At 39.4% G+C, this 18598-nt stretch overlaps 1 protein-coding gene across 3 annotated transcripts in view; it reads right to left on the reverse strand.

Moving 5' to 3' along the window:
* The window catches only part of GARNL3 (GTPase activating Rap/RanGAP domain-like 3), a 243864-nt gene that overhangs the window by 158370 nt on the left and 66896 nt on the right, over nucleotides 1–18598 (reverse strand). For all 3 annotated transcript variants that reach the window (XM_006892544.1, XM_006892543.1, XM_006892542.1), the window contains one exon: nucleotides 516–590. In XM_006892544.1, the coding sequence (XP_006892606.1) occupies nucleotides 516–590 (75 nt within the window). The remainder of the gene's footprint in view (nucleotides 1–515; nucleotides 591–18598) is intronic.

Here is an 18598-nt window from a genome sequence, read left to right on the forward strand (position 1 = left end):
AAAAAAATGAAAATGAAGGACAATTCCTGTGGTTTGTGGCCTGTTGCAAGGAAGACAAGAGAATCTGGAGAGAAGGCCTGGCTTCAAGGAGTGGTGAGCAGTAACGGCCTCTCTTCACAGTGTTCTCAAGAGAAAGACAAAATTTTGTAGTCACGGTAATGCTCTGTCTCCCAGACTCTGATCTATATTATAGAATCTATGAATCTGGGATTCTAGGGATTATTCACCAAGGACATGATACCTGTGAATTTACCTCTGGCCCCCCTGCTGGCAGAACAACACCTTCATGTGTCCATCTGGTATCATTATAGACATTTTAGAGGATCCACAGGCATTAGACAAACAATAAAGGCATTTTCTCCTCATAGCTGCTCCAAGCAAAACTCTTGACACTCTATACTCCTCAAGCTCCTGTTAGGAAAGCTTTCTGTCATAATGAACTTCACAAACTGCTGGGAACTACATCATACACGGTATAATCATGTGCAATATGGAAAGTGGAGAAACTTCCTTACCTCATCTGATGACCCATTTTCCACTCGGAATCTTCCAGCTCTTTGGATGGCTCCATCAGCATCACTGGAAATAAGCTAGAGGTAGGGAAGAACACATGATTAGGTAGCTGGCTTGCCATTTGCAATTCCCTTCTGTCCATATGTATCTGCCCATAAGTAAGCTAAGCCAAATAACATGAGCTGGAGGTCCAGCCTAGAAGAAACACTCTCACTTCAGCTCCATCAGTCAAGTCCTCATATTGTCTACTCCCATAGTCTTTAGGAGCTCAGAAGTAAGGAATGCCTAATCTGCAAGAGTAGAAAACAAGGGTGGTGGTGGTGTTGTTCTTATGTGCCATCAACTTGCCTGCGACTCATAGCGACCCTATGTACAAGAGCCCTAAACCCTGCTCTATTCTGTGCCAATCTCACTGTCTCATCTACCCTCATTACTCCAGTCACTGAATCAATCCATCTCATAGAGGGTCCTGCTGTTCTGTGCTGTCCCTCCCCTTCCCAAGCATGATGTCCCAATCCAAGGACTGGTCCTTCCTTGCAACATGTCCAAAGTATGTCAGACAAAGCTTCAGAATCCTTGCCTTCAAGGAGCAGCCTGGTTTAACCCTCTCCAGGACGAACCTGTTCATTCTCTTAGCACTCCATGGTATTTTCAATACTCTTCTCCAACACCACAATTCAAAGGTATCAATTCTCCTGTTATCATCCCTAGTTATTGTCCATATCTTTGACACATAATAAGTGATTGCAAAGACTATGGCCTGTATCACCTTAGTTTCTAGAGTGACACCATTGCTCTTCAGTACTTTGGAGTGGTCCCTAACAGCAAACTTTCCCATTGCAATACATCTTTTAATTTCCGCTGTTGGTGCCAAGACTGTTGATTGTGGACCCAAGCAAACTAAAGCTGTTAACAGCCTCAATCTTTTCACCATCTATCATGATTCTGCCAATCGGCCCAGTGGTGGGAATCTTTGTTTTCTTGATATTGAGCCTCAGTCTATACTGAAGGCTGCAGTCCTTGACCTTCTGCAGCAAGTACTTCAGGTTCTCCTCAGTTTCAGCAAGCAGGGTTGTGTCATCTGCATAACACAGATTGTTGATGAATCTTCCTTCAATCCTGTTGCCACATTTCTCCTCATAGAGCCCAGCCTCCCGGATAGTCTGTTCTGCATATAGATTGAAAAGGTATGGAGATAGGAAACATCCCTGGCAAATACCCTTCCCAATTTTGAACCATGAAGTGTTTACTTGCTCTGTTCTGATGACTGCTTCCTGGTCCAAGAATAGGTTTCACATTAGCAAGATCAAGTGTTCTGGGATTCCCATTCTTCTCAGAGTCAACCATAGTTTGTTGTGATCCACACTGTCAAATGTCTTTGCATAATCAATGCAAAAGAAGGGTATAAAATTTAAATCTGAACAATTTCTCATACTGGAAAATATTAAAGTGATGCTCCCTGTAACAACAATTTTATTGCAAATCACGTATGGAAAAAGTGGTAGTTCGCAGCTGCCAAGGCTGAAAGCCAACTCTGAAGGTCAGCCTGCCTTCACAGGAAAGTATACAGGCCAATTTAATGGCTGGCATGAACTCAAGGCTCTACTAACACCAGAGAAAATGCAGGGGTTAATACCATTTTAAACAGTTTCCAAGAGACTAACTGGTTCCTTCCAAGGCAAGCCGACTGTATTTTTGTTCTGGCAATGCGCAACTTGCAAATTGACAGCCTTCAAGGGACTCAATGTTAGAAAAAAGATGCGTGAAAAGAATGATTAAGTACATCAGTTCTAAAATTACTGATTTAGGATTTCACTTATTTCCTCCTGTTAGGACTCTTAGCAGCAAACTGGGGGGGGAGGATGAGATTTTTTAAAAAAATAAGCAAACACATTTAAATCTACCCACAAATTGCAGGAAAGATTTGCCAATGATTTCTGTATTCAAGACTCATTAGAATTGTCCAGAAGGGCATTTCTTCCTCTCTCCTTTCTCTATTTCGGGTACACCTCTCAGCGCCTTCCTTTTCTTTAATGATTGTGTTGACCATTCTCTTACTCTCTATTTCCTTTCTTTTCACCTATACTCCAACTCAAAGATTGTACCTCTCTGGTGGTTTGAATTCAGTAGCAGTTCCACAAGAGAAAGATGAACAATCTCTACTTCTGCAATTTTCAGCCTCTAAAAATATGATGCTACAAAGCCAAACGTGGGTGATTTTAATTTGTGGCCCTCAGGCCTAGTTTTAACTGTTTTTGGTCAAATATTCTTCTAGGTTATATAGCCCTGGTCTCTCCACTTGCTGTCTAGAGTAAGGTAATTCATGTTTGCTGGGATGCTGGACACTGTGACACTGATGTGTTAAATGTGATAATGGTTACCCATGGGGGACAGTGTTTGGTGGAGCTCCCCAATTAAAACAAGTTTGCAAGCAGGAGTGGCATCCACTTTTTAAATAGCCTGCCTCTGGAAACTCTTATGAAATTGGAGAAACTATGAAAGTTATACAAATGGTCAGGTCTTTCATTCATAGGGTCGCTATGAGTCATCTACAACTCGGCACTTAACAACAACAAAAATATGATGAAGGGTCAGCTATGACTTGGTTCCTACTCAATGGCAATATCGAGTTGGTTTTGTGGGTTTTCCCCTACTATTTAAGTACTGACTTTTGCTCCTCAGCTGGGCATTTTTCATTACTTTAATACAAGGCTTACCTAAGAAAATATTCCCTTTCTTAAGAAAAATTATCATTGTTGCTAAATACCGCTGGGTCGAGCACAACTTATAGGGGCCCTATGAACAGAAGACCTGAAGCCTGTTCTATAACTATCATTATTTCTCTACATTCATAGAGTTTTCAGAGGCATGTTGTTTGGGAAGTCAATGCCACTCTGCTTCGAAGCCTGTCTCAATCTGGGAGCTCCACCAAACTCTGTCCACCATGAGTAACCATTATGACATGTGACACAGAAGTTAGCATCACAGCAACCCCAAGTTACTTTAGTACAGCAAATTGATAGACCAGTGCTGTGCCACTTAGAAGAAAAATTATTATCCTGCATTTTCATCCATATTTCAGAGAGATGAAAGTGTGAAATAAATGCAAAGAATTTAGGGGGAAAACAAAATTTCTTAAGTAAATGAGTAGAAAAATATTATTATTCCCATGATTAGTAGAAAAGTAAGCATTCAATATTTATTGAGGTTTTTCACATGTTTTCTCTTTCTATGGGACATTTGAAGACACACATTTGTGACTGTAGTTACAATCCCTTCAATGGAACAGCACTTGCCCGATTTCCTCCTTGGACTCTGCATTTCCATTCCACCATGTGACTTCTGAACTTTTTTTTGTGGGGGGGAAAGTTGCCATTTTCGTTTCATATGGTATTACTGTTTGCTTTATATAGGCCTGACTATTGTTTGAGTGAAAGCTGTCACACTTAGGAGTTTTAAGACAAAACAAAGAGCATGTGATGTTAAGAAGGAATTTTGTTCCTTCTGAATTTCTGAAATTCATAAAGCAGCTGAACTCAGACCTCAGGCTAGCATGCATAACTCTACCCCTTTACCATCACCGTCTCTAGCACTATCACTATCTTCCTCTAAGCCACCATAATAAAATGAGTATATTAGCCTCACAGTAACAACCCATGGCAGGTACTAGTGCCATTCTCATTTTCAAGTGAGGGCACTGGGGCACAGAAAAGTGAAAACAAGCTTTGCTTGTCATGTGACTAGCACACAGTAGAGTAGTGGCATAAACACAGGCAGGCCAACTCCAGAAGCCCATTACCTGCATCTAACCACTACCCTGCCTAACCATGTTTCACAGACTGCCAATGACAAGAAAAATACCTATCATTAGCCTCCCAATATATTTCTAAAAAAAAAAAAAGGTAAAAAAGAAAATGTTCTAAGTTTAATTATTTATGGTATCAGATCATTACACTGTCAGTAAACTGAAATGGAGAGCAATAGAGAGCAAGATAAATCTAGGTGTCTTAAGTTCACTGCCATTTTCACAGAAGTACAGTAAGATTCACTATCACTGTCTTAATTGCCTTTGCACTTCTACTTATTCTGTGTTCAAATATAGCTTAAAAACAGGTTTCAAATGAAGTAGTATTGTTATAGGCTGCTGCAAAGATTTTTTAAAGGAGTGTTTTCTAAGATCACATCTGGACTTCGCAAAAATGGAGAGCAGCAATTGATGTCTGACAAAAGTATATAAGGGGAAAGGGTAACAAGCATGCCCTTTCCTTGTTACTTCTCATTTAAAGATTGATAGACACAGTCTAGACTATAGACAGTCTTATCTATGACTCAAAGGCTTGAGAGAGGAGACAAAGATCGTTTGCAGATTCACTGATTCATTTATAGAACAATTATATGCCAGACACTGCTAGACATGGGCAATAAAGCCCTTTCTTTTGTTGAGATTAGAACAAAAATTTTATTGCTTGTCACGCTTGAAAGCTTAAAGACAAAGGAAAGGAAAGAACATGTATAATGAGTGGATATTTAGAGGGAATTTTGTTCCTTCTGAACTTACGAAATTCATAAAGAAGCTGAACTCAGACCTCAGGCTAAAATAAACTTGATCTCTTTGCCATCTCTATCATCACTGTCATCATGCAAACCACTGTTACCTCTTACCTGGATGACTGATCTGCTCCTAACTGGTCTATCTACCTGACCACCATTGCTCAGCTCCAACTCATTCCTCACCTCATTCCTGGTGATCATGGCAAACGACAAATCTGACAATGTCCTATAGTTTCACCTCTTATCAGAAGGTACTCCTTACTAGGGATGTCTTGTAATCAACTCTTGTCCTTTCATTTCACCATGGTCCTTATTGCTCCAGGACTCCTTCTCTGATCTCACTGCCAGGGAAAAACATACCACACTAAGTCCTTAGAGCACTCAACCGAGTGATGATGGACACATTTTTGTATGATAATTGATTAACATCTGTCTTTTTCACATGCTCCCCCTACTACTCAATCATAAGGGCTGTGTTTCTTCACACTATATCTCAGAGCTGAGCACACTGCCTGGCCTGGTTAATCAAACCCAAATCCAAATCCACTGCTGTCTCATCAATTCCAACTCACAGTGACCTTTTAGGACAGAGCAGAATAACCCCTTAGGGTTTCCAAAGCTGTACATTTTTCTAGGAAAATTTTTTTCTCTTGCAGATTGGCTGGTAGATGAAAACAGCTGACCATAAGTTAGTTTGAATCCACCATGAAATCTATTATACCACCAATGGCTCCTTACACAGTACATTTGCTCTTTCATTTTTACTGATCAGAATCAACTTATAGCTTATCCTGTGTGAATTTCTGAGGCTGTATACTATAGAGGAGGAGACTGCCCCTCTTCTCCCCCCAAAGAGATGCTGTTGGATTCCAACTAGCAGAGAAGTGAGGCCTTTGAGTTAGCAGCATAACTCCCTAGGCAGCGACATTGTCTGAGTTCCTACCTATGTAATACATAAATACATACTTCATATTTACTAATAAAGAAATATGTACATGAGTAAATGCCTAATTCTTGCCCAAATAATTAAAGAAACATAAAAATAAAGATCTATACCATTACAGGAAACAAGAGAAGTTTCATTATTCATGCAAGAAATTGCAATGAAATTCTACCAGGCCAATCACGCCAAAAAGGCCAAATAATGCAAATCACCACATGCAATGTGGCAAGGCAATCTGAGTAGGAATTTAATCAAATCTGGCAGGTTCAAACTGACACCCTTAAACTCATGCTAACAGGGCCTGTTGTGAGACTGGCTGGTGGGGCAGTAGGTGGGAAGCAGATTCTACCAGTCATGCTGGGAAAGCGATTCAGCACTGGCACTTGGAACAACAGATCCAGTGCTCCTGCTGCCCACCCCTAGCTTCCTGCTGGCCTGGGGAAGCTTGCTAAATAAATCAGGGGGTGCTGTGGTAGCTGGTGCTTGATGATGACTGGAACACTGGCTGATACAAACAGAGACAGTGTCCCAGGAAGCTGCAGAGACTGAAGGAATGAAAAACTAACCCTGCAGAGACAGGCCTTTCGGCACAGCAGTGAAGCTAACTGCCAGGCAGCTGTCTCTTTCAGCAGTTCTTTTCTCCATTATTCCTCACCAACTTCTGGTCTGGCCAATTAAAACTACAGAAAAATCTAAACTAATCCCTTTGCTGGAGAGAGAATTGACTCAGGAGCGACATAAGCTTTACTAAAATCCTTCTAGAATGTCCAAACATTGCACAATCTACCCTCCAACTCATTTAGTACAGACTTCTGGTTGCCACAAAAATCTGTTGTTGTCATCTTACACAATAATAATAGAAGTGTAGTTACACACATGACAGATCGTATTTCCCTTGAGATAGCTATTTGACTTTTTCTATCTACTTGAAGGTGAACCAAAGTCATAGTGGCACTCAAGAATCCAGGCTTTTAAGGGAAAGGAGGTTCCCCTCTGTAGGTTGAAACCCCAATAGCCACAGAGATCGTAGAAGCCCAAATTGAAGGTAGTGAATTTATCATAAGTCTGGCTCTCTGAGTGTGTGGGGCAGAGCTACCTGCTGGCTTGGAGAATCTGGTTGAATGTATACAAAACCAAACTTGTTCTTCAAGCTACTAACTGCATGAAGTTCTAATTTAACTAATATAATCCATAAGGAATAAGAAAGAGAAAAATCACTGGACCTATATTACAAGTCAATCGTTTGACAAGTAAACACTACTCTTACATATAAGAGCAAACGTTCATTTTGTGTGTGTGGGAACAAGATGATTTGGAAAATTTCTAATTGTATTAATCTTAGAGGATATTAGATTTATGAAAATGAGCTCTGTTATCTGGAAAAATAATTTTCAAATGAAAAGCATGATACTTAAATTTTGAAATGGACTGATTCCAGTAAACAAAAAACCAGAACCAGAGGAAAATGCCTCAAAAGGGTAAATTAGAATAACGTTTAAGAGAAGAAAATGATTATAACTGCAGAGAATAGGAGTCCCTTGGTGGTACAAACGACTACATGCTTGATTACTAGCTGAAAGGCTGACAGTTCAAACTTACCCAGAAGCCCCTCAGAAGTCAGGCCCAGTGATCTACTTTCCAAAGGTCACAGCCTTGAAAACCCTATGGAGTAGTGTTCCACACACATGGGAGCCTATGAGTCAGAATCTACTGGGCAGCAACCAACAACTTTCGCTTATCTGGTCATGATAGCTGTATCAGACAGTTGTTGGCTGCTGCTGAGTTGAGCAAAACACAATGTGATCGACCCTATGAACAAAGGATCTGAAAAACAAACTCAAAGAAAGTGTGCATTTGTATTATAAATAACACTGACAAACCAGAGAGATACAACTTAAAAACCAAAACCACCACCAAACACAAATGGAGAGCTTATCTGGAAGATTTACTCACTGCAGTAGAGTCACTCCCCACTTCTAGTTCCCCTCAGGACACCGGCAGAACTGCCCACAGGGTTTCACGGCTGTAAGTGTTTCTGGAAGCAGACTACTTTATCTCTTTCCTGGACTGGCTGGAGGGTTTGAACTGCTGAGTTCCCATTAACAGCCTAATGCCTTATACAGAGCACCCCAGAATTGCTTATTTGGGAGATATTGTATGGAACACTGGACTGTGGTGTTATTAAGATGATCTATGGGTAGTTGTATTGTTGTATACTGTAGGGACAGAACAGACCCATAGCTGACCCTCTGGTGGGTTTTCAGAGGCAGTTAATCACATGGAAGGAAACTGTCCATCCTTCTTCCACAGAGCAGCTGGTGGCCTCGAACCATGTGCCTTCAGGACTGCAGCACAATCTTTGGGCAGTGTGTTCAGGACTAACCAAATCATTCCCTACACCACCTACCCCTCTCCGCAAGACTCCCTTCTACTGACTCGACTCGGTCCAAACCAGGGGAGCAGTCCTGTATTTAAAGCAAACACTAGCCACAAAGGTTTGGACACAAAGTAGGTAGTGGGCTGATATTTTACTATTCAAAAGTCAGCAAAAGAAGGAGTTGGTCATCGTCCTTCAAAAGAGAGACATTCCACCTCTGACCTTTAAAAACAGAGCTCTACCTACCAGCTCGCTCGCTGCAGTCAGAAAGGACTCACAGCTGACACCCCAGCAGGTTTCTGAGGCGGCAAATGCATGAGAGGAGCTTGCTTAGCTTCTGCCCATGGAGCCCTGCTGGGTTTGAACTTTCAGAGAAACTTCTGGACTAAGCCGCCAGAGCTTTCTTACTGGATCTATTTATTTAGAAATTCTTATTAATGAAGATTTTTTTAATCTAATTAATCAAGATCTAAACTCCTGTAGGATGGAGTGGGGGAAGGAAATAAAAAAATAGATCAAAGGGAGCCTGGAACAGTTCTTAGAGATCAGCAGAGTAAACATAATAAACATGAGTGCATTACACTCGTCAGTGGAGAAGATGGGGTGGTTCTGATGGCCATGCCTATAAGGAGCTGGATCACTAACCTGAAGGCTGCACCTCTCTGGTGGTTAGAATCCACCAGCGCTCCTCTCGAGTAAGAGAAACAATCTCTCCTGTGATTCACAGCCTCTGAAAACCAAAGGAAGGTCAGCTAGGATCTGGTTCTGACTTGATGGCAACAAAAGTATTAAATGAAAAAGAGAGCCACGGAAGGCTGGGCTGCTAACTAGAAGGTTGTTGTTGTTAGGTGCTGTTGAGTCACATGAGACTCATAGCGACCCTATGAACGACAGATCTGAACTCTGTCCTATCCTGAGCCATCCTCACACTTCCTGACACACGAGTCCATTGCAGCATTCACTGTGTCGATCCACCTGGTTGACGGTCTTCCTCTCCTTTGCTGACCCACCACCCTTTCCAGCATCATATCCCTCTCCAAGGAATGGCCCCTCCTAGCAACATGTCAGAATTATGTGAGGCAAAGCCTCATCATCTTTGCCTCCAAAGAGCACTCTTGATACACCCTCTCCAAGACATATTTATTTGTTCTTTTGGCAGTCCGTGGAATGTTCAGCATTCTTCTCTAACACCAGAGCTCAAAGGCATCAATTCTTCTGTCATCCTTATTCATTGTCCAGCTCTCAGATGCATAGCAAGTGATCGGAAAGACCATGGCCTGAATCAGACACACCTTACTCTTCAAATTGACATCACTATTCCTCAATTATTTGGAGAAGTCCTTAGCTGCAGACTTTCCCAGTGCAATACGTCTCTTGATTTCCTTACTGCTGGTACCAAGGGTCTTACTTGAGGATCCAAGTCTGGCCACTTTGGAAACTGGATGGAGAGGACTGAAGAGTCAATCAACTCCATGAGAGTGGGTCTGATTTGTAGGTTTACTAAAAGAAAAAAGATTCAGAAAACACATCTGTGAAAACACAGATGAAATCCAACTAGCCAAATGATAGCCATATTTCATGCAACAAAACAATAATAAAAAAAGAAAGGCAGAGTAAAATATGTTCATATAAACGGGAGAAAAATAGTGAGGACAATAATAAAATCATAAAGAAGATCTTAGGAGAAAAATGTGAAATTAAAAGGCTATTTTACATGGACAAATGGAGCTATTAATCTCTAAAACATAATAATTATGAATTTTTGTGTAATGAATATGTAATGAACAATACTATAAAATGATAAGATAAAAATCTATTCTAAATAGGAAGAGTTTATAAAATGATCATTAAGTGGGAAATGATCATGTTTTTCTTAATAGTTCAAAACAAAATCACCTATCTCTACAGACAATGAGACTATTACTAAGCATAATTTAATAAATGCATACAAAATTTACTAAGTTATTAAACAAAGAATACACACTTTCAAGAACATCCATTAAGCCTTCAAAAACTGGTCTATTAATGAACAAAAATGAAAATCTATAAAAAAGAAATTACACAGATCATTTTTCAGCAAAATAATCAAATGAGAAATTACTGTCAACATGATAAATATTAGAAATTAAAATACATATGCCTGAAAAAACTTCTTAATCAAACAGAAAAACCAAAAGGGATGCTATTCAGTAATCAATATCAACAAGAACAGTACCTCCCAAAACATTTAGTGTAACAAGTGTTAAAATTATGGGACAATCTATATTCTAAAATAATGTCATTAATAAAGAAAAAAGAATTAAAACAGTAACTAAGGATTAACCCCTAGAAACTTTTGAAAGAAAGAAAGAAATTAACAAAAACAGTAGGGAATAATGGATAAAGACCAAAGTAAAAATTACAGAAATAAGAAAAACAGTAGAATTGATATATCATCAAGAAATCTTAAACAAATCTGATTTTAAATGCAAAGTGTGAACATAAATACATAGTCATAGTAAAGAACACATAACCACTAATAAGATTCTTTTTAAGTCTAAACAAGCACTAAGAGTATACAGATACAATTCTAGAATTTCTAGGAAATCTTATGCAATTAAAATTACTTTAAGAAGAGAAAGAACTAGAATAAGCAAGTCAACAGCTAGTTTTAAAACAGTGTCACACAATTTGATGGTTGGAGGGAGGGATGGGGAAAGGAAACAGGAAATATCTGATGTGAAAAACAATGTACATGAACTTAAGTAAGCCAGCATACAATTTTAAAAAAAGAAAATTCTGTCAGGAGGATAAGGGCCATGTCTACCCCATGACAGCTGTGCTGTGAGTAGAACCCATGTCTCTGAATGCTGGTCGAGAATTCTGCCACTGAACCACCAATGCTCTAAAGAATTAAGTGGTGGATGTTTTACATTGTTTTGTTGTGGATGTAGAGAGAAGGGGTGTTAACCTGTATTTCACCTTAGTAGCACTAAGAAAAGAGGGCAGGGCTTTTCTTTTCTTTTCTTTGTTTCATCTTACACTTCTGATTTGGTCATATGATCAGATCTTAAGTAAAATGTGTCCAGGAGAGCATAAAAGAAAAAGTAGACTGAATTACCATGTGACCAGCATTCACAGGCCTTTTGGATCTGTGCCCTATCCTCTACTACAGCCACTGGTCATTCGTGACTATTTCAATCCAAATTTAAGTTCATTAAAAACACTCAGTTCCTCTGTTTGCTAGCCATGGCGAGTGGCTACTATACTGAACAATGAGTATATAAATACCTGGATCATCACAGAATATTCTATTGGATAAGGCACTGACAGTGGCTATTGGTACAATTTTGGATGACCAAGTTCAACTCAGTTTCAAAGGCTGAAACCTACATAGTTATCTTAGTACACAAAACCAGGCTGTGTTCACACGATTAAAATTCTGAGTAAAGGCTCTAGTCTAATCTCAGCAGAACTGTAATTAAGTCACTTAATGCTGGACAGTGTTCAATGCAATATGTTTTATTTCAGGGGAAAGAAGTAATTTCTAACTAGTAGCAGCCATTTATATGATTTAACAAATTAACCAATGAAAATGAACAGAAGTATGAAATGTTATTCATTAGCTACTATGAATAAAAATAGTAGTAGTTTCATATTATATAAAATTAATATATTACTGAAATTAATATGAGTGACATAATTTTTCAAAAGCAAAAAGCACTTTCCGACCCTATTTAATCCCGGTGTTTCTTTGAGATAGTAGTCTGTTTCCATGTGAGTCTCAGTGATTTCTGTTAGTTTGTACCAGGTACTTGTCATTCTAGAAATGACAGAATTACACTCTAAAAGTTCTCTTATCTTTTAAATGAATATTTATGAGTGTAAATTTTGGAATCTAGCTGATGACTTTCAAATCTCAGTTCCATACTTATTAGATGTGTGACTTTAGATAAATCATGGACTATTTCCTCTCTAAACATTCACTTCTTTATCTCTAAAATGGGAACGATGATTATATTTACTTTTTGTTGTGTACTGCTGAGTTGGAACCAACCCAGAGTAGATCCTTCAGCAGCAGTGGTTTTCAGAGGTAATTAATTAGGTAGGGGGAGACTGTCCATCTTTCTCCTGCAAAGCAATTGGTGGGTTCAAACCATACACCTTTGTGTTGGCAGTGCAATTCCTTACTACTTAGGGTTGTGGAAAAGATTCAATAATATATAATGCACACACACATATGTGTAATACATAATACACATACATTTAGATATAGAAAGCCTAGACTTTGGACATGTTGTAAGGAGGGACTGGTCCTTGGAGAAGGACATCATGCTTGGGAGGGTGGAGGGACAGTGCAAGAGGGGAAGGCCCTCTATGAGGTGGATTGATTCAGTGATTGGGATAATCAGGATGGGTGTGTCAGAGGCCGTGCGATTGGCAAAGGACAGAGCAGAGTTTAGGGCTGTTATACATAGGGTCGTTATGAGTTGCAAATGACTCGACGGCACATAACAACAACAACAACTACAACAGACTATATATATATAACATATACATTTATATACATATACAGAAGGAAGGGAGGAAGGAAGGAGGGAAGCAAGCTTAGACTTGGATACAGTAAACATATAATAAATGTTAGTTTTATGATTATTGTAGTTAGCATGATTAAGCTATTTTAATGTTGCATTTAACTGCCTAGAGGCTCTGTCTAAACATTTGTCCATCTAGAAATCATTATTGGAAAACTATTTTTCAGGTCCTCTAGTAAATGCTGAACATACAGATAAAAGTGACATGATTTTTCTCCTAGAGGAGTGCAAAGCCTTATGGCAGAGAGACACACACATATTTTAAACAGATAAAAACTAACACAACTAAGTTAACTGCCATAACAACAGAAGCAACAGACTTGGAGACAAAATGTGCCTAGAGCAGCAGGGGAAGGTTTCACAGCTATAATGAAATTTATTCTGAAAGATGTACAGCACCTTCCTGAAATGATGTCTAACACAGCAGCTTTTAAAAATTTGCTCAAAAAAGGCAGATCTATTTGATTCTGTATATGCTAATCACAGGCACACACAAGTATGTACAGATGATTTAGTACATACTACTCAAAAAGAAAGTGAGTTTAAATATTTTTTCCCCCAGAAAAAGGTAAGGGTCTAACATGGGTACAATGAGTAAGCCTCCAGCTGTGAATGCTGTGCATGGGCCCAGGGTCACGGTCACACTCAGTTCACTTCCATGTTCCATGGCCTGCCGTCAAGTGCAGGGGCCAGAGGAGACGCTTTCTTCTTCCCACTCTTCACTTTAATCCTATTCAGCTTTTGCCAGTGGAGTGGTGAGCACAAAGGTATATGCAGTTTTTCAAACAAGAAGCTGGATGACAGCTTTGAATCTCGACTCAGACTTTTCTTATCATTCTATCTTGGTCAACATCATCAGTAAACTTGGCATCCATCAGGATATTTTATATAATTGACATCTTGCACTCATATCCTTCTTTCTCAAATCTAATAATCTCACTTGATTGCATGCTTTGCCATTCACTCTCCAAGACTCCAGACATCCTCTCTGTCTTTATCAGTACAGCATCGCCATCGTGGTTTCCAAGTGTATAACTCATGCTGGTTCATTTCAGTACCTTTATCCACAGTTAATAATTTACTTACTAGCACACAGATCTTGTGTACTGTGCACCTCTCTTTGTGTCCACTATGATAAGTTCCAGGGCACAGTCACCTCCTACCAACTACATTTAAATTATTCCTCTTTTGTGTCAAAAGCCACCAAAATTTTCTACATATCTAGCTCCCAGCAAACTCATGCTACTTGACTATTGCTATAACATCAACATCACTGTTGTGTGCTGCTGAGTCAATCCCAGTGCACACTGACCCTACAGGAAGAAGAAGAACTGTCCCATAGGGCTTCCTGGATTACAGTATCTTAAATTTATTGAAGTTTTAAAACATGCTAGTTTGAAAACTGAGATTATGGGAAGCCAAATTTCATCCCAAATATTATATGAAAAACCATAAGCTTATTCAGGAATTGAAGGAATCACAAATTTGTAAGTTGGAATTTCTCTTGCAACAAATCACAGGATATGAGCTGTTTCCTGTAGACAAGAGACAGTTAGGGTCCCCCTGCAGAGGGAGTGTTAACACATGTGAAATACTTCATTCCTGAACAAAGTATCAGGTTGACAAAAGAAAAAAATTAGGCTTCATTTACAAATACACAGAGAGGCATGGCTTGTGGCGCTTCAGTTGATTCGAACTGCTGGCTCCTGTTTTTAATGCTGTTTTATCTCATTCCTGGTGTTTTGTCTCGTTATTAATTATTAATATAGTTCATCCTCGATCTGCAACATGAGATAGCATTTCAACTAGAGTGTCATAAATATTCCAAAGAAGAGAAGAACTTCCAAAATTTTTATGCCAGATCTTATAAGGCATTGCTATGGGGAAAAGGGTAAGAACAGAGCTGATAAAGAAATCTGTGGTTAGTAAGGATTTTCATATTTGGGTATGTAGCCAGGAGGGACCAATCCTTGGAGAATGACATCATGCTCAGAAGGGTGGAGGGACAGTGCAGGAGAGGAAGACCTGGATAAGATGGATTGATACAGTAACTAGGGCAATGGGGGTAGGTGTGTCAAGAGTCAATGAGACTAGCTCATGCAGGGCAGACTTCAGAGCTGCTGTACATAGATAGGGTCGCTAGCAACTACAACAAGAACAACAACAGCAACAACAAAGATTTTAAGATAACACCGCTCTGAGGAACAGTTAAAACAATTTATTGACCTACTCTAAATGTAAATACCATTGTGATCCTTGGAGTCTCCTTTTTAAGAATGACAGAATTCTTCAGAACACAATAATCAAAACACACAGGTCTTCAAGTTCATTTAGACAATTGCTTGACTTAAAATTCGGTTTTAGGTATCATTTTTTTCCAAGGTAAAAAATGTTCAAAAGGACACCTATGGACAATGATTTATACAGGTTACCTGAACTTTCACTGCATGCCAGAAAGCTGGATTCTAGGCAAATGAAAATGCTTTTATCATTCTCTTCTTTTCACTATGATTTTGCTATAGAATCTTTGACCAAAAACATGCAATAAATGGTAGCCAGGCACCATCTTATTTTGTTTGGTCTTATCAGTTAACGGAGATAATCACACATGAAGCCTATTTCTTCTCCTGATTCCTCAACATAACTCATTGCTGTTTAGTTGGAACCAACTCAGAGCTGACCCTCAAGCAAACTGCACAGAAGAGAGCCTTCTCCCAGGAACAGCTGGAGGATGCTAACTGCTTACCTTTGGGTTGGCAGCACAACTCCTTATCCACTAAGCCATCAGTGCTCCCTTCTCAAGATGACAAGACCAATTATTGCACCTCAAATGGCTGTTACAAAGGTTTTCAGATTCCAGTCACTATGCAAAGAACTGGGAGGAACAACAGACATGCTAACAACAATATTAGGCTAATTGTCTGAAATAACCAACAAAACCTTGACTCTAAGCACTTTGAACTAAAGAAACAAATTCTATAGTAAATCAACTTCAATAAATGCTTTTCATGTGGCTCAACAGCAATTATATTCTGTACTACCTCAGAACTACCTCAGAATGCATATAAATAAATATAGCAATATTCATCTATTAAGGCACAAACTAAAGAGAGCTGAAGAGATCGTAACTAGAGAAGTATCTTAGGTTTAAGTTATGACTTTACAAAGTAGACCACTAGATTTTCTAGGTTATAATCTTTATGCAAGTAAGTGTCCATATCTTTTTCCCTTAGAGCAGTGGAGAGTTGAACCACCATCTCTCATGTTACAAGTCAAATTCTTAACCACTGTGACACGAGTCTCCTTAGGTGAGCACTAAGAATACTGAATATCCCATGGACTAAGCAAAAGAACAAATAGGTCTATCTTGGAGAAAGTGCAACCAGGGTGCTTGCTCCTTGGAGGCAAAAGTGGTGAAATGTTACCTTATATACTCTGGTAATGCTGTTAGGAGGGACCAGTCCTTGGAAAAAGCCATAATGCTGGGAAAGGTGGAAAGTTAGAGAAAAAGAGGACGACCCTCGACACGATAGATAGACACAGTGACTGTAGCAAAGAGATGGAGCATATCAGAGACGGGGAGGATGGTACAGGGCAGGGCAAGGTCCAGGTCTGTTGCTTACAGGGTCACTATGAATCGTGGTCAACCTGATAGCACCTAGCAACACAATTATATCTCCCACCTTGTGTTTCCCTTGTCACTCTTCAAATAATCACTCTAGAAATACTCTCTTTTTCCTGAGAAATGACCTTTCCACCTAGTTTCCTGAGAAATGTGAGGCAAGTCAGGATGAATACTGTCATTTAACTTCCCATCTCAGCATATACCTGTTTTGATCACTTACATATAATACTGTCCGACTAGCAGCTGACGACAACTTCCCGGTAAGACACCTAAGGAGACTCATCAGAAAACTGGCCATTCATGAATCTGAGGGAAGACCAACTTTTTCTATTAAAGGTAAAATATAAGGGTATTTTCTACTGACTGTATGGGTGAGTGGTACATAACAACAAACAATACAGGCCAACAAGAGCTTGGGTGGTGTAGTACTTGATGAGCTGCTTTGCTAATCCAAAGGCTTCATGTCTCTGCTTGAGTCCACAAGCTGCTTTGAGGGAGAAATATGGACAGTCTCCTCCTGTTGTGGTTCACAGCCTCGGAAACCCAATGCAGGGTTGCTATGAGCCAGAACAGACTTGGGGAGAGTGAAGTTTTAAGTTATATGGCCACAGGCGATTTGGTCACTAATACTTGTTGTCTGAAATAGCAAATCTGTGCAGTTACAAGAGATTGGAAGGTGGTAAAAGGGGGCTCAAGTGTGTCAGAGACAACGAGTGTGCTATGAGTCATGGTTGACCTGACCACACATAACTACAACAGGAATAGTTTCCTTCTTACTAACTCCTCTGGCTAAGAGACATTGCACCCATATGAAGAGTAACAATAAAACTGTGAAATATCCTTTTACTGCATGTTGTTTTTTTGTGCCATTGAGTCTGAATCAACTCATAGCTGAATCTCCAGAGGACTGACTTTTCAGAGACTTTAAATTGCACAGGAGGTTAATGCCCATCTTTCTCCTGTGGAGCAGGCTGGTGAATTTGAACCATGTGCCTTCGGGATGACAGCACAACTCCTTTCCACTAATTTAGTAGCTCTATCTCCATTTGTATCTTTTTACCAACCTAAGAAAACAATTAGGAAAAAGAAATGGGGGAAGAAGAGGAAATATATTCTACTTTATGACATGAAGTCTTCAAAGATAAAATGTGGTTGATAGAGTCAGGAAGAATCCCAGTAGCAGGGCATACTGAGGGGTACAGTTCTGCTAGTACACTAAAAATACTGCCTGCACCAATGGGTGGTTAAAGACAGGGGTAATTCTTCATAATTTCTACTCACTTGATCTAGATAACCAGCATTTTCTCAAACTTATATAAAGAACTAAGGAAACATTACTTCCAATTCTTCCAATTATATTGCTAACTTCAAGATTCAAAGACCCTGACACATAAAGTGGAACCACAGGTTCAGGGCAACAAAATCCTTGGCAAGGAGAACAGAGCTTTAGAATATAATTAGATTTGGGAAACCGATCAGAGAACTCTGTGCAACCAGTAGCTATCTGGCTGGTAAGTGTGAAGAAGCTACAGTAGCTGAGACAACAATGAGAGTGGAGGGTCAGTTATGCATTCTCTGTGTTTAAAACAATAGAAACTCTCAGTAACTCTTGTTGTTTGTTTGAAGATTTTGTATAAAGAAAAGGGGAAAAAAAACACCCCAACTTGGGATAAGAACTTAAATTCATTGCTGTTAACTGTGAACTGACTCCTAGCTGACCCTCTAGGTGGGTTTTTGGAGACTGTAAAACACCCAAGAGGATTTTCTCCCCATGGAACCACTGAAGGATTCAAATCACCAGAGAGGTGTCACTTTGGGGTTAACATTAAAAACCTCTATGGGCGAGGCCACCAGAGCAAATATGGGTAAGCTATGATAAACTGTGATACACAATCCTGAGAAGGAAAATAACATACATGACTCTAACCATTTTGCCATAAAATAAAAATAAAATTTTAGAAAGGCAGTTATTACCTTCAATAAAACAGAAGATACAGTCTCTTTGCAACAAATGA

The sequence above is a fragment of the Elephantulus edwardii genome, unplaced genomic scaffold (assembly GCF_000299155.1).
Source record: "Elephantulus edwardii isolate Elephantulus edwardi_28Jun2011 unplaced genomic scaffold, EleEdw1.0 scaffold00116, whole genome shotgun sequence".
NCBI lineage: Eukaryota > Metazoa > Chordata > Mammalia > Macroscelidea > Macroscelididae > Elephantulus > Elephantulus edwardii.